This window comes from Colletotrichum gloeosporioides (genome assembly GCF_011800055.1).
Source record: "Colletotrichum gloeosporioides strain Lc1 chromosome Unknown consensus_95, whole genome shotgun sequence".
In the NCBI taxonomy this organism is placed as follows: domain Eukaryota; kingdom Fungi; phylum Ascomycota; class Sordariomycetes; order Glomerellales; family Glomerellaceae; genus Colletotrichum; species Colletotrichum gloeosporioides.
In genome coordinates, this window is record NW_025544740.1 from 385,640 (window position 1) to 406,351 (window position 20,712).

General features: G+C 55.3%; 7 protein-coding genes across 7 annotated transcripts; 5 read left to right on the forward strand and 2 right to left on the reverse strand.

Moving 5' to 3' along the window:
* Positions 1–297: 297 nt before the first annotated feature.
* GCG54_00013265 (RNA-binding motif single-stranded-interacting protein 3) lies at positions 298–2,268 on the forward strand (the record flags this gene model as incomplete). Its single annotated transcript, XM_045413123.1, has 6 exons — positions 298–1,308; positions 1,362–1,451; positions 1,502–1,593; positions 1,649–1,906; positions 1,957–2,058; positions 2,115–2,268. The coding sequence occupies 6 exons, from the start codon at positions 298–300 to the stop codon at positions 2,266–2,268; spliced, it is 1,707 nt and encodes a 568-aa protein (XP_045257684.1).
* Positions 2,269–2,628: 360 nt separating this feature from the next.
* On the reverse strand, positions 2,629–3,914 carry GCG54_00013266 (Serine/threonine-protein kinase rio2; the record flags this gene model as incomplete). The annotated part of the gene is made up of 2 exons (XM_045413124.1): positions 2,629–3,807; positions 3,852–3,914. The coding sequence occupies 2 exons, from the start codon at positions 3,912–3,914 to the stop codon at positions 2,629–2,631; spliced, it is 1,242 nt and encodes a 413-aa protein (XP_045257685.1).
* A 491-nt stretch (positions 3,915–4,405) lies between these two features.
* Positions 4,406–7,266, forward strand: GCG54_00013267 (26S proteasome regulatory subunit rpn-1; the record flags this gene model as incomplete). Its single annotated transcript, XM_045413125.1, has 4 exons — positions 4,406–4,526; positions 4,579–4,649; positions 4,709–7,183; positions 7,240–7,266. The coding sequence occupies 4 exons, from the start codon at positions 4,406–4,408 to the stop codon at positions 7,264–7,266; spliced, it is 2,694 nt and encodes an 897-aa protein (XP_045257686.1).
* Positions 7,267–9,379: 2,113 nt separating this feature from the next.
* Positions 9,380–11,512, forward strand: GCG54_00013268 (putative transporter; the record flags this gene model as incomplete). Its single annotated transcript, XM_045413126.1, has 3 exons — positions 9,380–10,912; positions 11,005–11,333; positions 11,425–11,512. The coding sequence occupies 3 exons, from the start codon at positions 9,380–9,382 to the stop codon at positions 11,510–11,512; spliced, it is 1,950 nt and encodes a 649-aa protein (XP_045257687.1).
* A 1,597-nt stretch (positions 11,513–13,109) lies between these two features.
* On the forward strand, positions 13,110–14,036 carry GCG54_00013269 (Isopentenyl-diphosphate Delta-isomerase; the record flags this gene model as incomplete). Its single annotated transcript, XM_045413127.1, has 3 exons — positions 13,110–13,302; positions 13,408–13,746; positions 13,804–14,036. The coding sequence occupies 3 exons, from the start codon at positions 13,110–13,112 to the stop codon at positions 14,034–14,036; spliced, it is 765 nt and encodes a 254-aa protein (XP_045257688.1).
* A 3,315-nt stretch (positions 14,037–17,351) lies between these two features.
* On the forward strand, positions 17,352–18,376 carry GCG54_00013270 (putative N-acetyltransferase; the record flags this gene model as incomplete). Its single annotated transcript, XM_045413128.1, has 3 exons — positions 17,352–17,656; positions 17,783–18,035; positions 18,134–18,376. 3 exons carry the CDS (start codon positions 17,352–17,354, stop codon positions 18,374–18,376), a joined length of 801 nt encoding a protein of 266 aa, XP_045257689.1.
* A 558-nt stretch (positions 18,377–18,934) lies between these two features.
* GCG54_00013271 (Replication factor A protein 2) lies at positions 18,935–19,951 on the reverse strand (the record flags this gene model as incomplete). The annotated part of the gene is made up of 3 exons (XM_045413129.1): positions 18,935–19,567; positions 19,648–19,868; positions 19,948–19,951. 3 exons carry the CDS (start codon positions 19,949–19,951, stop codon positions 18,935–18,937), a joined length of 858 nt encoding a protein of 285 aa, XP_045257690.1.
* Between the last annotated feature and the right edge of the window lie 761 nt (positions 19,952–20,712).

A 20,712-nucleotide genomic window follows, 5' to 3' on the forward strand; every position in this document is an offset into this window, starting at 1 on the left:
CAAGCGCCCCCAATGCCAGGTCCAGGAAAACGGGCGTCCATTTCCTGTCATCATGCCCCAAATCGGAGCCACACTGGTCCTCACCTTCGTTGACCTCCGCTGGTCAATGCATCGTTAATATTGACTGAGTTCCCCCTCCAGGTTCCCCCAATTAACCACTCTCCCCGCTTCTTGGAAGCATCTGGCATCGTTCGAAGTAAGTTGCTCTCGGAACACCTCCCTGTCATACCACCGTCCACGGGCGTCGTCTCCTCGCAGTCACAGAGTCGCTGACAGCAGCCTTTCCAGACCTCGGACATGACTATGTCTTATCAGACTCACGCCATGGACTCCAAGCACTCCGTTGCCTTCGCCGGAGCCGGCAACCACCACGTCCCTCAGTATCCCGAGAACCAGCTTCCCGGCATGGTATCTAACGTCGACTCCTTGACCGGTGCCATGAGCTCGTTCCAGGGCATGTCTCTGGGCCATAGCATGGGTCACAATGGCACCGGCATGGGCCAGATGAGCGCCCATACGTACATGGTTCCTCAGGATTACATCCTCGCTCCCCATCTGCCCGGTGCCGCCATGGGCATGGACCAGCTCTCTCAAGGTCCCTATGGCCCCGCCGCCGGCGGCTATCTGGCTGCCCCTGGACAGTTCAATCCTTACGTTCCCTATGGCATGATGCCGTTCACACCTGGTCGTGCAGTCAGCGGCAATGCGGTCCTCCAGGATCGTACGAACCGCAACCACAACGACGTTCCTGGTCTTGAGAACCGCCGTCACAGTGGTGGTTCTTACAGCACCACAGAGTCAGCCCCCACGACTCCATTCTACAACGGTGCCAAGAATGACAAGGGCCCTCGCGTCGCTGCTCTCGACCGTTCTACTTACACCACCCCATCTCCCCAACAGATCGTTGGTCCCAACATGTTCGTTGAACCTGCTGCCAAGCACGGCGTCATCAGCATTCCGGTTGACCGCAACCTGGAGGAGATGCTCAAGCAAGAGCCTCCTATCCCCAAGGCTGTCCCCGCCGTCTTCACTCCTGCTGCTCAGATGAAGACTTTGGACCAGAGCCTGGAGAACCGCATCCCCGGCAACCGCAATGTCTACATTCGTGGTCTTCACCCCACCACTGATGACGAGCTCTTGTACCGCTTTGCATCTCGTTTCGGTGAGGTCGAGACTTCCAAGGCCATCATCGATACCGCAACTGGTGCTTGCAAGGGCTTTGGTTTCGCCAAGTTCTTCGACGTTCGCGACTCGGAGATGTGCATTCGGGGCTTCCATCGTCTGGGATACGAGGTCGGCTTCGCTCGTGTAAGTCATTCGTCACTCCTCCATGCAAGCACATCGTCTGACATTTCTTCTAGGAATCTTTCAACTCTCGTCTCAAGGCCGAGGGTGACGAGGGATCTACCAACTTGTACATCTCGAACCTCCCCAAGAGTCTCACCGAGAACGTGAGTGCCACCACTCACACAGACAAGATTGACTTGGCTGACTTTCCCAGGACCTCGGCGACATTTTCAGGGGCTACCATATCATGTCCTCCAAAATCCTTCGTGACAGCATGGGCAACAGCCGTGGCGTTGGCTTCGCTCGGTATGGTTGCTCTCGTCTCTGATGCTTTGGGCTTTGGCACTGACAACATCACCAGCTTCGAGTCTAGAGACGTCTGCGACGCTGTCATCAAGCAGTTCAACGGCATCCCCATCGGCGAAGAGGGAATGGTCATGAACATCCGCTATGCCGATACTCCTGGTCAGAAGGAGTTGAAGCGTGTCACTGCCGAACGTCGCCAGTTCCGAACCAATGAGTACAACATTGGTGCCTATGGCACTCCTCTTGTTGGCATCCAGCCCAACATGTACAACCAGCCAGCTTGGAAGCGTGCCTTGCATGCAACCGCCCACACGTGAGTGTTTCTTCGGTCTGCCTCGGAAGACATATACTGACCTTGCACAGCGCATATGCGCCTCGCTCTTTGACTAGCGGTTTGGATCGCATGGGCAAGGGCGTCAAGTCTGAGGGCTACCAGGCGGGCAACACTGTTCAGGGAAAACCCCAGTACTGTGACCACCCTCGCCATTGGAGCGTTCTTCTTGACTAACTTGCTTTTGCAGATCGGCCGTTGAGGTCTCCGTCGAGGCCAGCAATGCCGACGATAGCGACGAGGGCGTGACAATCCATGCCGACGCGACCACACCGGTCATTGTCAGCACCCAGTCTTCGCCCGTTGTGAAGAAGGAGAGAAAGGAGCAAAAGGAGCAGAAGTGAGAGAATTGTCAGGAGCATTTGCATTTTCGGGGTACATCATTCACGTTTTGCCGCACAGTCTTCGGGTATTCTGGGCGCCGCAACAAATGGCAGTATCGGTTTTTGATCAGGGAACATGTTATGCTCTGAGGTAGCTGATACTCTTGCCGCATTCAGCCCGGTTGGGCCAGCTCTAATTCTTCTTGTACTTTAGCTTTTTTGGGGGCAATTCAATTGGGACGGAGCTTTGTCCTTTGCCATACTTATGTCTAATGTTTTGTTGTGACATGCCATCCAACGAAGTTTCAACCTGCTTGGCGGTGGCACGAAGAAGAACGGACGAATTTCAATCGTGTTTATTTTTCAAGTGATGTGTCATGTCTACGTTACCGTCAACTTCGAAAACTTTTGGGTATCTATTTGTTCCTGTCCCTCGCCAGCCTTGTCGTCATGGCCACCGACAACAGGCTCTTCGTCCTCCGCCTCGTCCTCCTCCTCCTCCTCCTCATCATCATCATCTTCCTCGTCTTCATCATCGTAGTCCTCTCCAGCCTCACCGTCCAGGCCATTGTCTTTGGATGAGGCCTGCTCTTGAATGGCCTTCTCCAGATCTTTGGCCATTTTCTTGGTAAAGCCAGATGCCTCGACGGTTGCGTCGAGTCGGGTCGCACCATCCTTCCCAACCGTCTTCTTCGCATCCTTATAAAAGGGGCCCGGGGTGGTGGGTGTGAAGTGGAATCTCTTTTGGAAGAATCGCTTGATGCAGTTGACATCTCGGTCAAAGTACATTTCGGCGTTAGTGTGCTCCATGGAAACCATCTGTGGGAAGTCAATGACGATGGGAACTAGCTTGATTGTTTCCTCCTCGCCTTCCTCTGTCTTCGTGGTGGTCGTCTCTTCCTTGATCAGGATGTTAAATTCGTTGAAATCACCGTGGATGAGTCCGTGCTTGGCCAGACGCAGGATCAGATCGATCAGCTCGGCGTACAACGGAGCCGGGTCCGGAACCGCAGATATCTGGCGAAGGGGAAAGGAGTCGATGAAGGACATGACGATGGTGTGTCGGTTCTGGGCAATGGGATCGGGTACGGGAAAGCCCTCTGCCTTGAGCGCCTTCATAAAGGCAAACTCCTTCATGGCAGCTAAGCGCGAGAGGTACATCCATGATCCCGACTGGTTCTTCTTGAGATAGTCTCGGTTGGACTTGACGGTACGGAAAGAAATGCGACCCAACCTGTGGATCTTGAGGATGAGCTGCTTGCCCTTGTCGTCGGCAACCATCATGATGTCGCTCTCCTTTCCAACACCGACTCTGCTTCCCACGCTGTAGACCTCCTTTCGCGTCGAGTAGGTGTGCATGGCAAGGTAGTCGAGACCTCCATAGGACAATCGGTAACCGTCGTACTTGGCCTCCTTGACGCGGGCAATGAGGCCGACCTTGGCGAGGTTGGAGATTGACTTATGCACGCCATTTGCGCCACCACGGAGTCGCGACAGCTTCTCGATTAACACAGTCGGAACCAGCTCGTGATTTTTGCTGCCTTGCTCAACCTGGGGCACCTGTAAGTGGGCTGCGAGGGGTCATGGAGGGGTAGAATTCGTACAGCTGCGAGGACTTTCCAGTCCTCGGAGGCCAGATGGCGCAGCGCCTTGGTATCCAAATGCATCTTTCCGAGTTTGCGATTGTCCTAGTTGGGTTTGATGGGGTTTCTCTGGCCGAAAATAGACGCTTGCACGGGGAACCGAGATATCACACCTCGTTTCGCGGCCCAAGTCAAACGAAAAGTTCGATATTTTGCCCACCATCAAGGTGGGATGGCTTATCGATAAGACCCGGCCCCGGGGTACTTGCGACGGAACCGGCAGGACGATTGATGACAAGTCCGGGTCACGTGTATCGAAGGTCTGTGCACAGCAAGCAGGCTGCAAGGCTGCTCGCGTAACCAGGGACGGGAGCTTCGATGCTGCTTAGCTTTACAACAAAGCTCTCCCACCTTCCATCCCTCTCGATTTGAACCACTCACGACCTCAACCTCTCCCGACAGCAATCATCGACCGGTGTATTATTTCCTATCGATACTTCCATCTCCGCGCCCATTCTTGACCAAAATCCCGAGGACGTATCCCGCCCGCCCAGAGTCCACAACACTACGTCAAGATGGCGCAGGACAGTGAGAAGCCCACCGCCGCCGACAAGGGCAAGGGCAAGGCCGTGGAGGACGGCAAGAAGGACAAGACCCAGGTCAACGGCAAGAATGAGGATGAGAAAATCATCGATTGTGAGAGCATCTCAGGACGAGCTGGAAGGTGCAGGTGGCTAACCGTTTGCAGCCGCGGAGGAGCTCAGCGAAGAGGATCAACAGCTCAAGAACGAGCTGGACATGCTTGTCGAGCGTCTGACGGTGTGTGCAGTCTCACCAAGAAGGGTCTTATTGAACAATATGCTGATAATTGAACCCAGGAATCCGACTCCTCCCTCTACAAGCCGGCCTTGGAGGCCATGAAGAACTTCATCAAGACGTCGACCTCCTCAATGACGGCCGTGCCGAAGCCCCTCAAGTTCCTCAGACCACACTACGAGACGATGACAAAACTGTACGAGGACTGGCCAGAGGGCGACAACAAGGTCTCACTCGCGGATGTCCTGTCAGTGATTGGCATGACGTATTCAGACGAAGACCGACAAGATACCCTCAAGTACCGCCTGCTGGCACCGTCATCCGATATTGGCTCCTGGGGTCACGAATACACCAGGCATCTGGCCCTTGAGATTGGCGAGGTTTACGGAAAGAGGATAAACGCCGACGAGCCCACAAAGGACCTGGTCGATCTCGCCCTGATCCTCATTCCTCTGTTCCTCCAGAGCAACGCCGAGGCCGATGCCGTAGACCTGATGAGCGAACTCGAGATCATGGACCAGATCCCCAACTACCTCGACAAGGACACCTACGGACGTGTGTGCCTGTACATGGTCAGCATGGTCAACCTCCTCACCTACCCCGACAACGAGCTCTTCCTTAGGACCGCCCACGACATCTACCTCAAGTACAAGGAGTACACTCTGGCAATGACTCTGGCTATCCGTCTGAACGATGTCGATCTGATCAAGGATGATTTCGAGAAGGCTGGTGACCCCGCCCTCAAGAAGCAGCTTGCATTTTTGATTGCGCGCCAACGGATCGTGCTGGACTTGCCCACCGATGAGGGCGACAATGCGATCGTCGAGTGCTTGTCCAACCTCAAGCTCTCTGACCACTTCAAGTCTCTGGGTAAGGAGCTCAACATTCTTGACCCCAAGACGACCGAGGACATCTACAAGAGCCATCTCGAGAGCAGCCGTGTTGCTGGAATGACCAACCTGGATTCCGCCAGGCACAACTTGGCCGCCGCCTTTGTGAACGCTTTCGTTAACGCCGGCTTTGGCAACGACAAGATGATGCTGGTGGAGCAGGACAAGGAAAGCTGGGTGTGGAAGACGAAGGGTGACGGCATGATGTCGACGGTGGCTTCCCTGGGTACTCTGCTCTTGTGGGATGTCGAGGCCGGCTTGGACAAGATCGACAAGTACACGTACGCTGCAGAGCCCGAGATCCTGGCTGGTTCCATGCTTGCTATTGGTATCATGAACTCCGGAGCCCGCGTTGACTCTGAGCCCGCATTGGCTCTGCTGGGTGACGAGGACAAGCTGCACCACAAGAACCCCCTCGTCCGGACGGCCTCCATCATGGGCCTGGGTCTCTCCTACGCGGGTTCCAACAACGAGATGCTGCTGGAGCTCTTGCTGCCCATCATCACCGACTCTTCCCAAGAGATGCAGATCTCCGCCATGGCCGCGTTGTCCTGCGGTCTCATCTTCACGGGCTCTTCTAACCCCGAAGTCAGCGAGGCGATCGTCACCACGCTACTGGACGACGAGCGCAAGAACCAGCTCACCGACAAGTGGACCCGATTCCTTGCCCTTGGTCTTGGTCTGCTCTTCTTCGGCCGCCAAGAGGAGGTAGATGTCATTCTTGAGACGCTTAAGGCTGTTGATCACCCCATGGCTAAGCCCACAGCCGTTCTGGCGGAGATTTGCGCCTGGGCAGGCACTGGTGCCGTTCTGAAGATTCAGGAGCTTCTGCACATCTGCAACGAGCACATTGAGGACTCTGACGAGAAGAAGGGCGACGAGCTCCTCCAGTCGTATGCCGTCCTCGGTATCGCCCTCGTTGCGATGGGCGAGGATGTCGGCCAGGAGATGGTTTTGCGCCAGTTTGGTCATCTCATGCACTACGGCGAGCCCAATATCAGGAGGGCAGTTCCCCTGGCCATGGGTCTCATTAGCCCCAGCAACCCCCAGATGAAGGTCTACGACACGCTCTCAAGATACAGTCACGACAACGACAACGATGTTGCCATTAACGCCATCTTCGCCATGGGTCTGTTGGGTGCTGGCACCAACAACGCCAGATTGGCTCAGCTACTCCGCCAGCTGGCCAGCTTCTACCACCGCGACCAGGAGTCTCTCTTCATGGTGCGCATCGCGCAGGGTCTTCTGCACATGGGCAAGGGAACCATGTCTGTCAACCCCTTCCACACGGACCGCAACGTCCTCTCCCGTGTTGCCGCGTCCGGTCTGCTCTCAGTGCTGGTTGCCATGATCGACGCGAAGCAGTTCATCACATCAAACTCGCACTACCTGCTTTACTTCTTGGTCACGGCGATGCACCCTCGTTTCCTGGTGACGCTGGACGAGGACCTCAAGCCCCTCAAGGTCAACGTCCGCGTTGGTCAAGCGGTGGACGTTGTCGGCCAGGCCGGTCGCCCCAAGACGATCACGGGCTGGCAAACACAGAGCACGCCGGTCGTCCTGGCGTACGGAGAGCGTGCCGAGCTTGAAGATGAGCAGTACATCAGCTTGAACAGCACACTAGAGGGACTGGTCATTCTGAAGAAGGTGAGCTAATTCTAATTCCGTGGATGTGTTTGAGGAATGTTGCTAACGAATGATAGAACCCCGACTGGGAGGCGGACAAATAGAGCGTTATGACTGATTTGGGGTCTTGGGATCGTTGGTTCAGGCTCGGGGCTGGGACACGATACACTGTATAGTAATTCTACATCTGCGAGTGGCATGAGGAACAGCATCAGACAGATGGGATCCCACGAATAGACGGATCGATATTGCAATGACACGGCGTTGTTTACCCTTTCTAAAGGGAGTTCTTTGATTGTCATGTTGTGAATGGTGTTTTTGTCCACGATATGCTGCCTACTGCTCGATTTCTGGAAAAGGTTGGTACAGAAGCAGGCGAGTAGGCCAGCCCAGGATGCTCAGGTCACGGAAACCTACCCATTGAGTCACAGAACGAGAGTGTGAGAGAGAGAGGGAGATAATGGCGGCCACGATGAATTGTCGTTCGTCTTCCCTGTACGTAATACACGTCACAATGGTTGGTAGTGGGATATTGCCTGTTCGCGATACGGGGAACGGGGAAGACGGGATAGATAGGCATAGGGGGGACCCTTGACGGGGGACGGAGAGACAGGCATGCAGACCCTCCAGTGTCCACTGCAAACTGCACCACCAAGCCGAGCGAGTGATTGGGGACGGGACGGCGTAGGACGCCGATTTGCGGGTTGCGACAGTGGTGTTCGCCCCTGCTGGGTGTCGTTCGGCTTCGCTAGTGCGTGTTGGTGGGAGGGTCGGCCATCCAGATGTGGGCAACGACAAGCATCGGGTGCGTGGCGGGGGGACCGGGGGTCGGGGTTAGGAGGGAGGGGCGATGGGCAAGCAGGCATCGCCTCGGATGGTGTACTTTTTTTGTATGTGGCTAGGTGAGAGAAGAAGGAAAAGGCGACGAAAAGGCGATGGGCTGGTCGGGCCGTTGGGCAGTGCTTGAATCCGGGGTCCCGGTCGGTTTGCGCGGCGGAGTCGGAGGATGGCCGTGTTCGTGTTATCTCTGGGGTGTGTTTGGGTGGTGGATTTTTTGGGTGATGGGTGACGGTGCATGGTATGGACGGGAAAGCGAACAGCTGAACGTGAGGTTGGGGGAGATGGTGAGAGACATGCTTAATGCAGCATTTCAGCGGCCTTTCCCTGTTATGTCATTGGTTGGTGAGTCAGGCGATTCCAAGATTGATTGCATGGCAGATCAGTTGCGGAGAGCGTGCGTGCGCCCTGTGTGTGCGCCCTGTAAGTGACACGCTTGTATCCGTACTCTGTGAGGTAGGCAAGTTCTCACAATGGCGACTAAGGCAGGCCGAGGAGGATGACAGGACAACCCGTGGACGGGACGGCTTGGCGAGGTAGTGGGCAGCCCAGTAGCGCAATTGCAGGCGGGCAGACAGGCAGGACTGAGTGGGTATGGCGACATGGGAAGCACCAACCGCCATGTTCTAGCCGCACTTTCCCATGACAGATCAGAGAGACACGGCGGGCAATGGCGACCGCCGGGGAGGCAAGCAGGGTCGGATGGAGGGGGGGACCCTGGGAAACGCAGCTCCCGTCCTTGTCGGCCGGCGCGATCTTGCTCACAATTATTACGGGCGCGTCTTAAGATGGTCAGATTCCCCAGCTTTTGCCTCGGGAACCACTCATACTGCATCGTCCAATATCAACCAACCTTGCTGGAGGTGTGCCACGCCGTGGGCAGCGAGCCGCGCTTACTTGCCTATCTTTCTATCTAGTCTGCCCGGTACCCTCCTCCGACTCCTTTTCTCCCCGAGTTTCCTCCTATCGTTGTTTACTTCCTGGCATTGTCGTCGCCGCTGCTGACCTGCTGACAGACGAAGAAAAAAAAGAAACGAATCATACGACGAGGTTTCACGGGCCATTGGTACGCCTGCGACGTTGTGTCCGTCTCTGCTGGCGCATAAGAGTAATACATCGGGAGCGCAACCGGCCCTTTTGGAGAAGTGAGCACACCGGTCTCGGCACACCACGCCGCTCATCGCCTTGTTTATATCGCCGCCGTCTCACCAAACATTCAAGACACGAGCTTCTGGTCGGATTGGAACTGGCTTGGCGATCACTTACATCATTGCGCCGGAATCTCGACCGTTGAAAAACAAAGATCTAGAGAGAAAACGTCGGCTGGCTGAATAGGGACAAGAAGGAAACCTTCAACGATCAACATCAACCACCGAAAACATGGGCGACGACCGCTCAATCCCAATCAAGGCGGCATCCTCAAGCCGCGACTTCGTCTCGCAGCTCAGCTCCTCTTTCCGCTCAGGAACACCAACCGCCCAAGAACTCCTGGCCAGGGATCTGGCAGAGTGCTCAGACGAAGAATATGTCAACGAGAACGAGGATGCTGTCGGCTCCGCCTCAGAGTCCGACGAGCAGGAAGGACCTCTTTTCTACCGCCGGCCCAGCGGTGTCGCCTTTGGCACATCGCGCCCGGTCATGAACCCGCAGACTGTCGACTTGGAGGAGCCGCCATTCCTGACCCGCGTCGAGAAGAAGCAGTCACGCGATGCCGAGCGGAGTCTACTCCGCGACAACCACGTCCTCCCGCCAAAACACCCCCGACCACCACACGAGCCTTTCTACCGCCGCGCATACCGTCGTCTCTTCAGTACAAAGGTCCCGCTTGAGCCTCACGACGAGGAAGCCCCGCAGATTGTCGTTCGTCGTCCGACCGAGTCAACTCCCCTGCTGGCCGGTACCACCCCCGCGCCCGGAGCCCCGGAGGACGGCCACGAGCACCTCAACGAGCAGTGGGAAGCTGCCGTCGCGACGGGTCATCTCCGCACGACATGGCAGCGCGAGTCCAAGACTATAGTTCAGTATGCGGCTCCCCTGGTTGTTACTTTTATGTTGCAGTACTCTATCAACGTCGTGTCCATCTTCACCGTTGGCCGCATCGGCAAGATGGAGCTCGGAGCCGTCAGTCTGGCGTCCATGACCGCGACTATTACCTGCTACGCTCCTTTCCAGGGTCTCGCAACCAGTCTCGACACTCTCTGCGCCCAGGCGTACGGCTCTGGGCACCGTCACTTGGTCGGTCTACAGCTGCAGCGCATGACGTACTTCCTGCTCATGTGCTTCCTGCCGTTGGCCGTGTTGTGGTTCTTCGGAGACGCGGTCCTGGGCGCCATCATCCCGGAGCCTGAATCCGCGCGGCTCGCTGGCATCTACCTGCGCGTGCTGATTCTGGGCGGTCCAGCTTTCGTCTGCTTCGAAGGCGGGAAGCGGTTCGTGCAAGCGCAGGGTCTGTTTCAGGCAACGACGTGGGTGCTCCTGATTGCGGCGCCCATCAATGTCTTTGTCAACTGGTTTCTGGTCTGGCATCTCAACTGGGGCTACATTGGCGCGCCCGTCGCCGTCGTCTTCACCCAGAATCTGCTCCCGCTGCTGCTATTCCTCTACGTGCGCTTCGTCAACGGCTCTCAATGCTGGGGCGGTTTCAGCAGTCGCGCCCTGTCCAACTGGGGACCCATGCTGCGCCTGGCGCTGCCGGGTATGATCATGATTGAGGCCGAGTACATGGCGTTCGAGGTCCTGACGCTGTTCTCGAGCCACTTTGGAGCGGAGTACCTGGCGGCGCAAAGCATCGTGCTCACGCTGACAGCCATCACGTACCAGATCCCATTCCCAGTCAGCATCGCCGCGTCCACCAGAATCGCCAACCTCATCGGTGCAGGGTTGGTGGATGCGGCAAAGACTACCGCCAGAGTGGTAAGTTTTCACTAGCCTTCCCGCTTGAATCGTCTGAATTTCTGCCACTTGTTTCGGGATTTAAAGTAGGACAAGCTAACGTGCTGTGCCAGGCATTCGCCGCAGCTCTCATCGTGGGCCTGTTCAACTTCACGGTGTTCAGTAGTCTGCGTTTCCAGGTGCCCAAGCTATTCACGAGCGATGAGGAGGTCATCGCCATCGTGGCGGACGTGCTGCCGCTGTGCGCGCTGATGCAGGTCTTTGACGGCCTCACCGCGGGTGCCCACGGGCTGTTGCGCGGCATCGGGCGGCCCGCTATTGGCGGGTACACCAACCTGGTCGTGTACTACCTCATTGCGCTGCCGGTGTCTTTCGGGACCGGGTTCGGGCTCGACTGGAAGCTCAAAGGGTTGTGGATCGGCGTCACGGGCGGTCTTGCGCTGTAAGTGTTTTTTGCTACATTGGTCTTTGGACAATGAAGCGGGTCTTCTCCCCCTCGGCGATGAAACGAATGCTGACGGGTGTGAATGCAGTGTATCTGTCATTGAGTACGCCTTCGTCGTCCTCTTTGACTGGAACCAGGCGGCGAGGGAAGCGGAGTCGAGGAACAGCGCCCAGTGAAACGAAGGGGCTCCTTGGCCGTTGAGGGAAATGTTGCTTTATGACAAAAAGTCCTTACCGGATGGCATATACGATAACTTTGCTGTTGGTTTCTTTTGAGCTATCGGATCGCTTTAGGCAAGAAAAGTTCTGCTTTAGCATATGCATACACACATGAAGGGGGAAAGTTGCCTAAGAAAGGAGGAGGTCTTGTTTTAATCATAATGCGCGACGATGATGTCCATGATGCATTCTGTAGCGTCTCAAATTTGTAGTCGTTCTTTTGGTCCTTAATGAGTAGCACAGCAAGCAAGTTTATGTCCCATTGGATTGGTTACCTTGATGCAGTTTTACGTGGGATCAAATCTAATCAGCAGAAGTTCTCGAATGAAGGATTGCGTTTCAAGTCCGTTTTTTTACCACTTCAGCGGTGCCTTTGGAGGCGTGCTGCTTGGTGTAAGGAAGTTTCCTGCGACTGCAACATGGAAAAGCTCAGACGATGACGGACGTCCGTGGTTTTCTTCCCTCGTTTGGTAGGTTCGTTCAAGATGGTGGGAGGGTTCCTAAAGGGCTTGGCCGGTGCGAGAGCGATGCGGAGGTCGGGCTTGGAGAGCTTTGGATATCTGAGGACGTGTGGCGAGGAACTGTTTTCTATCTTTGAGGGGGTTTTAAGATAGACGACAGATGTTAGTATAGGTTAATTTAAGTGTTATTACCAAAGCTTAAGAAAACACTCAAGGCGAAGATAGGTTGAGGTGAGGCTCTATGAGTTGAGACCGCGGAAACATTTTGAATGTTTCCGTAGGCCTTTTGTGTCCGAATACCCGCAACACGCTCGCTGCAGAAAAGTATCCGTGTTGGGCTTGGTCTTGCAAGGGTCGATACCTTATGACATGGCAGCAGCCCCCAAGAGTGAAGGTTGGTTGGCTCGGTGGGGAGGGCACCGGGGCCTCGACCAACCCCTCCGTTCAGCAGCTTGCACCACCTCGTGGCCGAAGCGAGGCGGTGATTTCCCCAAACAGCTTGCCCAAATGCTTGCTGCTTACATCCATGTGGCCGCCGTCGTGTAAAGTGGGTGTTGGAGGGAAAGCAAACAGTGAATGATAGCTCCAACTCCAGCTCCAGTGCCTATTTTGCCGCTTACCGCGCTACCGCCGCGGGTCATTTAATCAGTGCAGGGGCAGGGAGTGAGGGGCACTTTTTTTTTTTCTTCTTCTTGCCTTGGTGCTGTCGAGTAGCCAGACCAACCAGGAACACCAATCAGTGTCCCAACGAAGCTTGAACCCCTCCTTTTTTTTTCTCTGCTCGCCGCCATTTTAAACTTGAGAGGGGCGTGTGTGGGAAAACTGTCCGATCTTCAAACACACCCACCCTAGGTATCCTCGCACTTTCGCACTTTTGGGGGGGGGAAGCTCCGACCGCGGCTGCTTGTGTGTTTGATTCTATATATTGCACGGCAATCTCCCGGGACCTTGCTGTCTGACTCCTGCTCGATTCTGTTATTACGGTAAATTTGTACCTTTGTGTATAGCAACAAGCCAGCTTTGCGCGCGCGGAAGCCACTCATCATACCACGAAACGAAACGGAAAAGGGCTAGAGAAAGAAACAGCTGCAACAATGTCGACCACGACAACGACGACCGGTACCGAGGCCATCACGGCCGAGTCGATCCTGCGCCTGTTCCCCGACATCGACACGAGCACCGAGGCGCTGAGCGGTCACGATGCCGAGCAGATTCGCCTGATGGACGAGGTCTGCATTGTCCTTGACGAGAACGACAAGCCCATTGGCAACGCGAGCAAGAAGGCTTGTAAGTTTGGAGCCCCTTCTCTTCCCCCTTCCTAGCTTGCCTTGGTCTGGGAGGCATTTAGCGTACTCGTCAAGGAAGAACAAGGGCTGATCTTCCATGGAACAGGCCACCTCATGACCAACATCGACAAGGGCCTCCTGCACCGCGCCTTCTCCGTCTTCCTCTTCGACGCGGACAACAAGTTGCTGCTGCAGCAGCGCGCGACGGAGAAGATCACGTTCCCGGACATGTGGACCAACACGTGCTGCTCGCACCCGCTGGGCATCCCCGGCGAGACGGGCAGCAACCTGGAGGACTCGGTGGCGGGCGTCAAGAACGCGGCGCGGCGCAAGCTCGAGCACGAGCTCGGCATCGACCCCAAGCAGGTGCCGTTCGACGACTTCCACTTCCTGACGCGCATTCACTACAAGGCGCCTAGTGACGGCAAGTGGGGAGAGCACGAGAGTGAGTTTGAGAGCCTGGGTGTGTGATTGAACAACGCTGACGTGGACGAAACAACAGTCGACTACATCCTCTTCATCAAGGCCAAGGTCGACCTCAACCCCAACAAGAACGAGGTCCAGGCGACGCAGTACGTCAGCGCCGACGAGCTCAAGAACCTGTTTAAGCAGCCCGACCTCAAATTCACGCCGTGGTTCAAGCTTATTTGCGAGAGCATGCTGTTCGAGTGGTGGGGCAGCCTCGAGTCCGGGCTGGACAAGTACACCAACGAGCAGGAGATTCGCCGCATGTAAAAGGTGGAGAAACAAACGCTTCAATGAGAAAACAGGATATGGGTATGCCCAGTGCTTCAAGAAGCATTTAGACGCGGGAGTTTCTTGTTATGTCGAGGTGTGGCTGCGGTTCATGTTGATGTTTTTTTTTCTTCTTGATTTATGATAACCTAGATATCCAAACACGCCGCCTTGTCTTTCCCTACATCATGAAAACGGGACTTGAGCTGTACGTTCAGCCTTGTTGAAGACAAGCTGAAAAAGAGCATTGAGGCAGAGGAGGTTTGTGTCATTTTGGAATGCGCAGTGGATGTTTCGCGAAACCGCAGGTAACGTACGGATAGATTCAGGCCGTAGAGACCTCTACATTGCGGATCCTGCCGCAAAATGGGCGTGTTTCAACCGAGTTGTCGAAAGGCGGCAGTATGGGCATTTTGAAGAAGAAGCTGCCAAGACAATGGCCGCCCATTACCATCACTGCATTGCATGGTCACTTACCTCGTGCTAGGAGTGAAATGATAGGAAAGAACATGTTGATTAGGATGGTGTATGAACCTGGGCTATGGGTCCAGATACTTGCCTTCTGTCAGCGGCTTGCCACGCCATCCAATGTTGCCCAGCTTTCGGAAGCAGCTCCGGGATACACCCTTCCCAGCAAACGGGCAACGACGAAGCAAGCACACCCGCAAGCCGCACGCAATTCCTTGGTTCACTCGAATTTTGCTGCAAGATTTCCTTCTCTATTCTTCATTCTCCACCCAACCGCAAAAGTACAACCAATGTGCGTCTGCGTCAGTCCGACTTGGCGATTCTTGTTCGTGGCCCATCAGATCTCACTCGTCTTCTTAGCAGCCGTCGTCGCTGCATGCCCGACGAAAAGCCATGATCTTCACGCAGCCCAATCCCGCATCCGATGCCCAACATCCCGTACCTAGACGTCGTGCAATCCCACGTCGTACAGCTGCTTCACAGGAGCGCCAAAGGACCCTATGCCACCAGGCTCCCACGCATCACTGCTGGCCCAGAGACGACCCGGCTCGGTGTTTTCCACGATCAACCGAGATACCAGCGGAAGCTCATCTGGTGTGATTACGGTCTAGATGATGGAATTCCAGTCAAGTAGGCTAACTTGGCATTCGCTGCAGATAGCCCCAGTGTATCTACGGCTGCGAGACCCGGTTCAAGGGCCAAGATGTTTACACAATATTGCCAACGTCCATGACCCCCATTCCACCATTCCTCCTGCCGACGTAAGACAAGATCGATCCGCCACCCACAAAACACCACGACAAATCCAGAGAGTATTTCGTCTGACACGGCAACGGTAAGGCGATCCTCGTCTATGGGCTTGGCGTATGCACCCCACGTGTGAAGCTGCGATGTCAACGACTCGTCACATCGCATACCTTGTTGGTGCAGCGCTGCCTTATCTGAGCATTCCTCGGGACAATCGGGCGCTTCGGCGAGCCTATGCCGTACAGAGCCTCTGGCATGCCAAGAACGCTCACCTGACAAAGCTGCAGACCGTCCTCAGCGGAGGCTTCGTTGGGGCCGGCCTGGATTTCGCCTTGCTTCGATTCGCCCGCTCAGAGCTGGGGGCGGAACGGAGCACACGGTGCGGTACGCCCGGACACCGCCCGGGACGGCCGTGGCTCCACGTCGGAGCTGATAGGCACAGTGGAACGCCTTGGCCGCGTCAGGTTTCACAGCGAACTATGCCGTTGTTGGCATGTGCATCCGCACCGATTGGGCGGGCTCTTGGACCATAGGGTGTTTGGTCCAAGATACGGGGCACAGAGAGCAGCCCAACTGATGAACCCTGGGATTTGCGTCCCTATCTCTGGGTCCAGCTGGCCAACCTTTCCCCGCACACCCCACTCCATCCTCCCGTCACCAAGACACAAGCAAGACTCAGGATCCATCCGTTGTGCGCCGTTCACTCCTCAACCACTTGACTTCTGCATAGTCGAGCAACACGGCGGTCATCCCTTCACGCTAGAGGGGCAAACGGCGTTGGCTGGACTTGCATACCCGTCCACGCCGGTTTGCTCAGTAGACCACCAGTGCTGATGCGGCACACGAACACATGCTCCATTCCGACACAGCTAGCAATCTTCTCCTGAGCTCTAAACCCAGGTCATCCTGGTCTGCCTACCCCCCATGAGCTTATACGGCGCTGTCCTCGTGCCTTTCATTACGGCATATCTGGATGGTATCGAATCCCATCAGCATGGTTTTGGCTAGTGTTGAGGCAAGCCAAGGCGGATACCAGAGGCAAAGCTGCCCGCATACTGTCGGTGCAACCGGCATAACTCCCCACGACTCAGTGTATCGTTGGTGTCCATCACCCGTTCTCGTCTTGCTCGGCTTCTGTTCTACAGCAGATAACAGCATACCTGCGAGCATTCCTCTGCAGACGGGTTGTACCGTGTAGACGCTCAGCAACGGCCGATCCAGCTGTTCGACACTTCCTCTCAACATCCCGCTACCCACAGCCGCCACTGTCTGAGTCCTCGCCCCAATCCCAGCTCCATCCCGCGCAAGGCTCCTTGTCCCTCCACTTCCTCCACACACCTCCCTAGTCCGCTGTCTTACTCTCCCTTCGTCTCATCCCTACCCTGTACGGTTGGTCCAGTGACACCCCGAACTACATAATCCTCTTTCTTCTCCGCTCTTCAAACGAGATGCCTTTCTGACACTCTCTTCTTCATATCATTACACTTTGGATAGGTTCGCTCTCGTACAGTTTTCACCTAGGTTTCTACCTGGTCAAGGACAAGGATCAAGTCCTTTCTGTATCGAGAGTTCCTCGTCTCAAGGCCCCACGTTTCTGGGGGCAGATCTCTGGACAAGAACACAGCTGCGGGCTGTGCTTTGTTGCTAGACTGCTGCTCACTCGACTTCAATCGAACACAGCACTTACTCAAGACCTCTCAAACTATCTCTCTTTCTCGCCCATACATCTTCATCTGAATATCTGCTTGACAACGCACCGCCAGTCCCATATCTTCTCGTTCATCGCACCTCGTGAAGGCGTCGTTTACAGCATCGCGCTAACGACCCTCTATCGTTGCTTCGATCCAACACCCATCCAAAGGATCTGACCCGTCAAATCATTATTGATGTCGGTTGACCTTCGCACTAGCCTCAATTGCCTTCGCCATCCATCCAGATTTATGCCCGTCTCGAGAACACAACTCTCGAGAGTACACACGGGCGACAGTATACAGAATTTAAGTACGTCTCACAGTACAGAGACGACGACGCATCACGGTGACTGTGGCTGACCACGTCCAGATTCGTGAACAAGACAGGCTCTCTGGAAAGAAGCCCGTCATGGAGCACGTAAGCAAAAGCGTCACCCTCGTCGAGCTCAAACGCTCTCTCGTTCCCCCGAAATGGGAGGATACCGTGCGTGTTATTGGCATGTCGGAGTGCAAGGAGGCCGGCCTCTCGCTGGCCCATGCCTTTGCTGCTGATGAACTTAGCCAATACCTCCTCGACGCCGATGACATGGCCAGCTACTCGGCAGAACACAAGTGGAAGCTACATGTCGACATCATGACTTACATCACAGCTTCTCACTGTTACGATGGACTTGTTACCACCATAGGTCCCGACCACGACGGCGTCGCGCTCTGGTGAGTAATCTTGATGCTTCACATCCTGGGCCCTACCATCTGCAGAACTACATGTCTTCATGATTGGTGATGCTCCGACTTTGACATCGTGGTAACTCTGAGCTAACATCAGACGGATACATACAGGATGCCTCCCGGATCGGTCGACAATGGTTGGCTGACTATCCTTCGAAGTGGTATGTGGCGGCTCTACTACCAGCTCACCGCGGAAGGCAGGAGTCGGTACTATGACGAGTTAATGCCTCTGCTACACGACACGAAGCATGAGGTTATGGGAGAGCGGGACAATGACTGTTACTATCTGGTCTATCTAGGGACCAAGCCCAGTGCCCGAGGCAGGGGGTATGCGCGGAAGTTGCTTAACGACATGATTGAGAGGGTACGTCTCGGCTATCGCTTCCTTCTGACCATGACTCTGCGTCCGCCACGAGGACTGCCTCTGTACTTTGTTCATGCAAATCCCACTAACAAGCACAGGCCGACGCGGAAAACCGCGCCGTGTACCTAGAGTCGAGCTCTCTCTCCAACAACGTCTACTACAGCAAGTTCGGTTTCGAGTACAAGCGTGAGATCCGCTTGACCCGTGGAAACACCCCCGTCAGTTTGTTCGTCATGGTCCGCGAACCGATCCCCCGCAAAACGGGGGTCTACTCGGCCGTGGTGGCTAGCAACATCAAGATGCAAGTCAACACGGCCATGAAGGAAGTGGCACTGGTGTGATTGCGCGGTGCAAGGCCTGTCAGTCACCTTTCCCCTGAAATGGAACAAGTGATGTGATGATGTCAGATCGTATGGTTGTTTTCTTCTTGACAAATTAGGGAATTGTTCTTGGGTGTTTTTCTCGGTCCTTTCGGGCTTGCGCCTGCGTCCAGTCTGCTACTGACCTACGCTCAAGTGTTCAACCTCCCCTGAGGGGCGTGCCCGATCCAACATCGGCGCAGATTTGATTGACCCGCACGCAGTCTCGCCCGCAGCGGGCGATGAACATGTGACCCGGTTTTGCGAATGTTTTTAATTTGGTTTCTTGCTTCGCTTGTATTTACCAACTAGCTGTAGACATTCATTAGAATACCGACCAATTCACTCATTTCATTCATACAACTGGGTAACGGACGGGTTGTTGTGTGTTTCCGTCCACTTTGCCAACTCTTTTTCTCTCATGCTGGGATATCAGCCCTCCGCCGACGCGTTCTGCGTTCTTTGCAAACCACACCCACACACTCATCTATTCCGTTCGATTTTCAACCGCCATCCGTTTGATATAGGTAAGCCACTGGATCAGTAATCGAGGATGGCCCACGTCTCGTCGTCGATGGTGGTGTAGATCAGACCCTGGCCCAGCAGCTCGTCCGCGGCACCCATGACGTCGCGTATGCTCAGGCCCGCACCCGTCGAGATCTGGTTGATATGCACACCCTCGTTGCCGCCGGGCGCGTTGTTGATGAAGTTGAACATCTTTTGCGCGGCGACGGAGCACCCCCTCAGCTTGCCCGCGTGCGCAGACCCGCCACCGGCACCGGCACCGCCGGCACCGCCATCGTTCCCGTAGCTGTCGTTGCCGTCGACAAACATGCCATCGCCACCAGCGCCGTTCGCAGCGCCGTTGGCGCCCAGGGGGCCCTTGGTGAAGTAGAGGTGGACGTAGGTGGACTCGAGGAGGTGGTAGTTGACCTCGTTGAAGTCGGTGACGGGGCGGATGAAGTGGGCGCCGACGTGGCGCTTGCCGTTGAAGGACTTGATGCGGCCCCAGACGCGGACGTGGCCCTCGAGGTCGAGGCCGGCGGCGTCGTCGTCCTTCTTGTCCGTGTCGACCCACTTCTTGGCCTCGATGAGGCCGGTGCCGTCGTCGAGCTTGAGGGTGATGTTTGTTGGTTGCGGGGAGATCTGGCGGATCTGGGCGACGAAGGTTACCTGTTTGAATGGAGAATTAGCAAAAGAAGTGATTTAGGGGAAAGGGGAGGCGCAAGAAAGGGAAAGGGGCAAAGACGAACTTGTGTGACGGTTGCTCCGTCGATTTTGAAGTCGGCGCCGGGGTAGGCCTCCTCCGCGTCGATGATCTGCTTGATTGTGACGGGGCGGAGGGATTCTTCGCTGTACGCCTTGCCGCCGCCGCCGCCCTGGCTGTTCTGCTGCGAGCCGCCGTAGACGAAGCCGCCCGCGTCGTCGCCTCCCTGGGCGCCGTATGATGTTTTTTGGTATCCGCCGTACGCAGCTATTTAGGTTAGCAAGACAAGATCTTTTCTTTTTCTTATGTTTCCTTGAAGATAACAGAGACAGTCGGTTGGACGTACCCATCGTATCTGTGGTTATGGTATGAAGGATTGGTGACGTGGGAGATGGAGGAGGCGGTCGAGGAGGAGGGGTGATTTTTTGTCGAGATGCGTGAAAGGGCGGTTTGGTGCTGGGGACGCGTCTTTACGCGTTAATTGATGACTGGACTTTGAACGGCGGACCCGGCGGCGGGCGGTGGGTGCCTGTGCCATTGCATGGTTGCCCCGCGTTGGGAATGTTGCTGGCCTGCGACTGGATGGAATGCTGAGGTGTGTGGATGTGGGGATGATTAAGTAAGATAGACGGCATATGGTCCGTGCGTCCGAGTGCCGGGATGCAGTTGATGTCACCCTCGTTTTGTTGAAGTGAGAAGAAATACCTACTGGTTGATGAAGGTCCAAGATACAGTTAGTTGAACAGCAAGTTGTATTGTTGCATGGCTGGAATTACGCAGACATTGATTTGATTCTAACCAAAACGTGAATATTGTATTCGTACTTTTCGCGTTGTTTATCCCCATAAATACCTGTTAAACGTAAGTACACATTTGATTGAGCGGACGCTGCTCAAGACATGCGCAGCGACTCTTTACATCAAGATACAGTAATGAATGGACCGTGACAGCTGTTCCCGGGAGCCTACTCTTCAGTCTTTGCTTTAGTCTAATTCATATGTCGCGTACAACTTCAAGTGTTTACTATAAGACGGAATGCGAGTTCCCCGATTCAGGGTCTTGGACTGGCAGATGGAGGTTCAAATTCCGCTCGGTGTCACATGATGGAAGA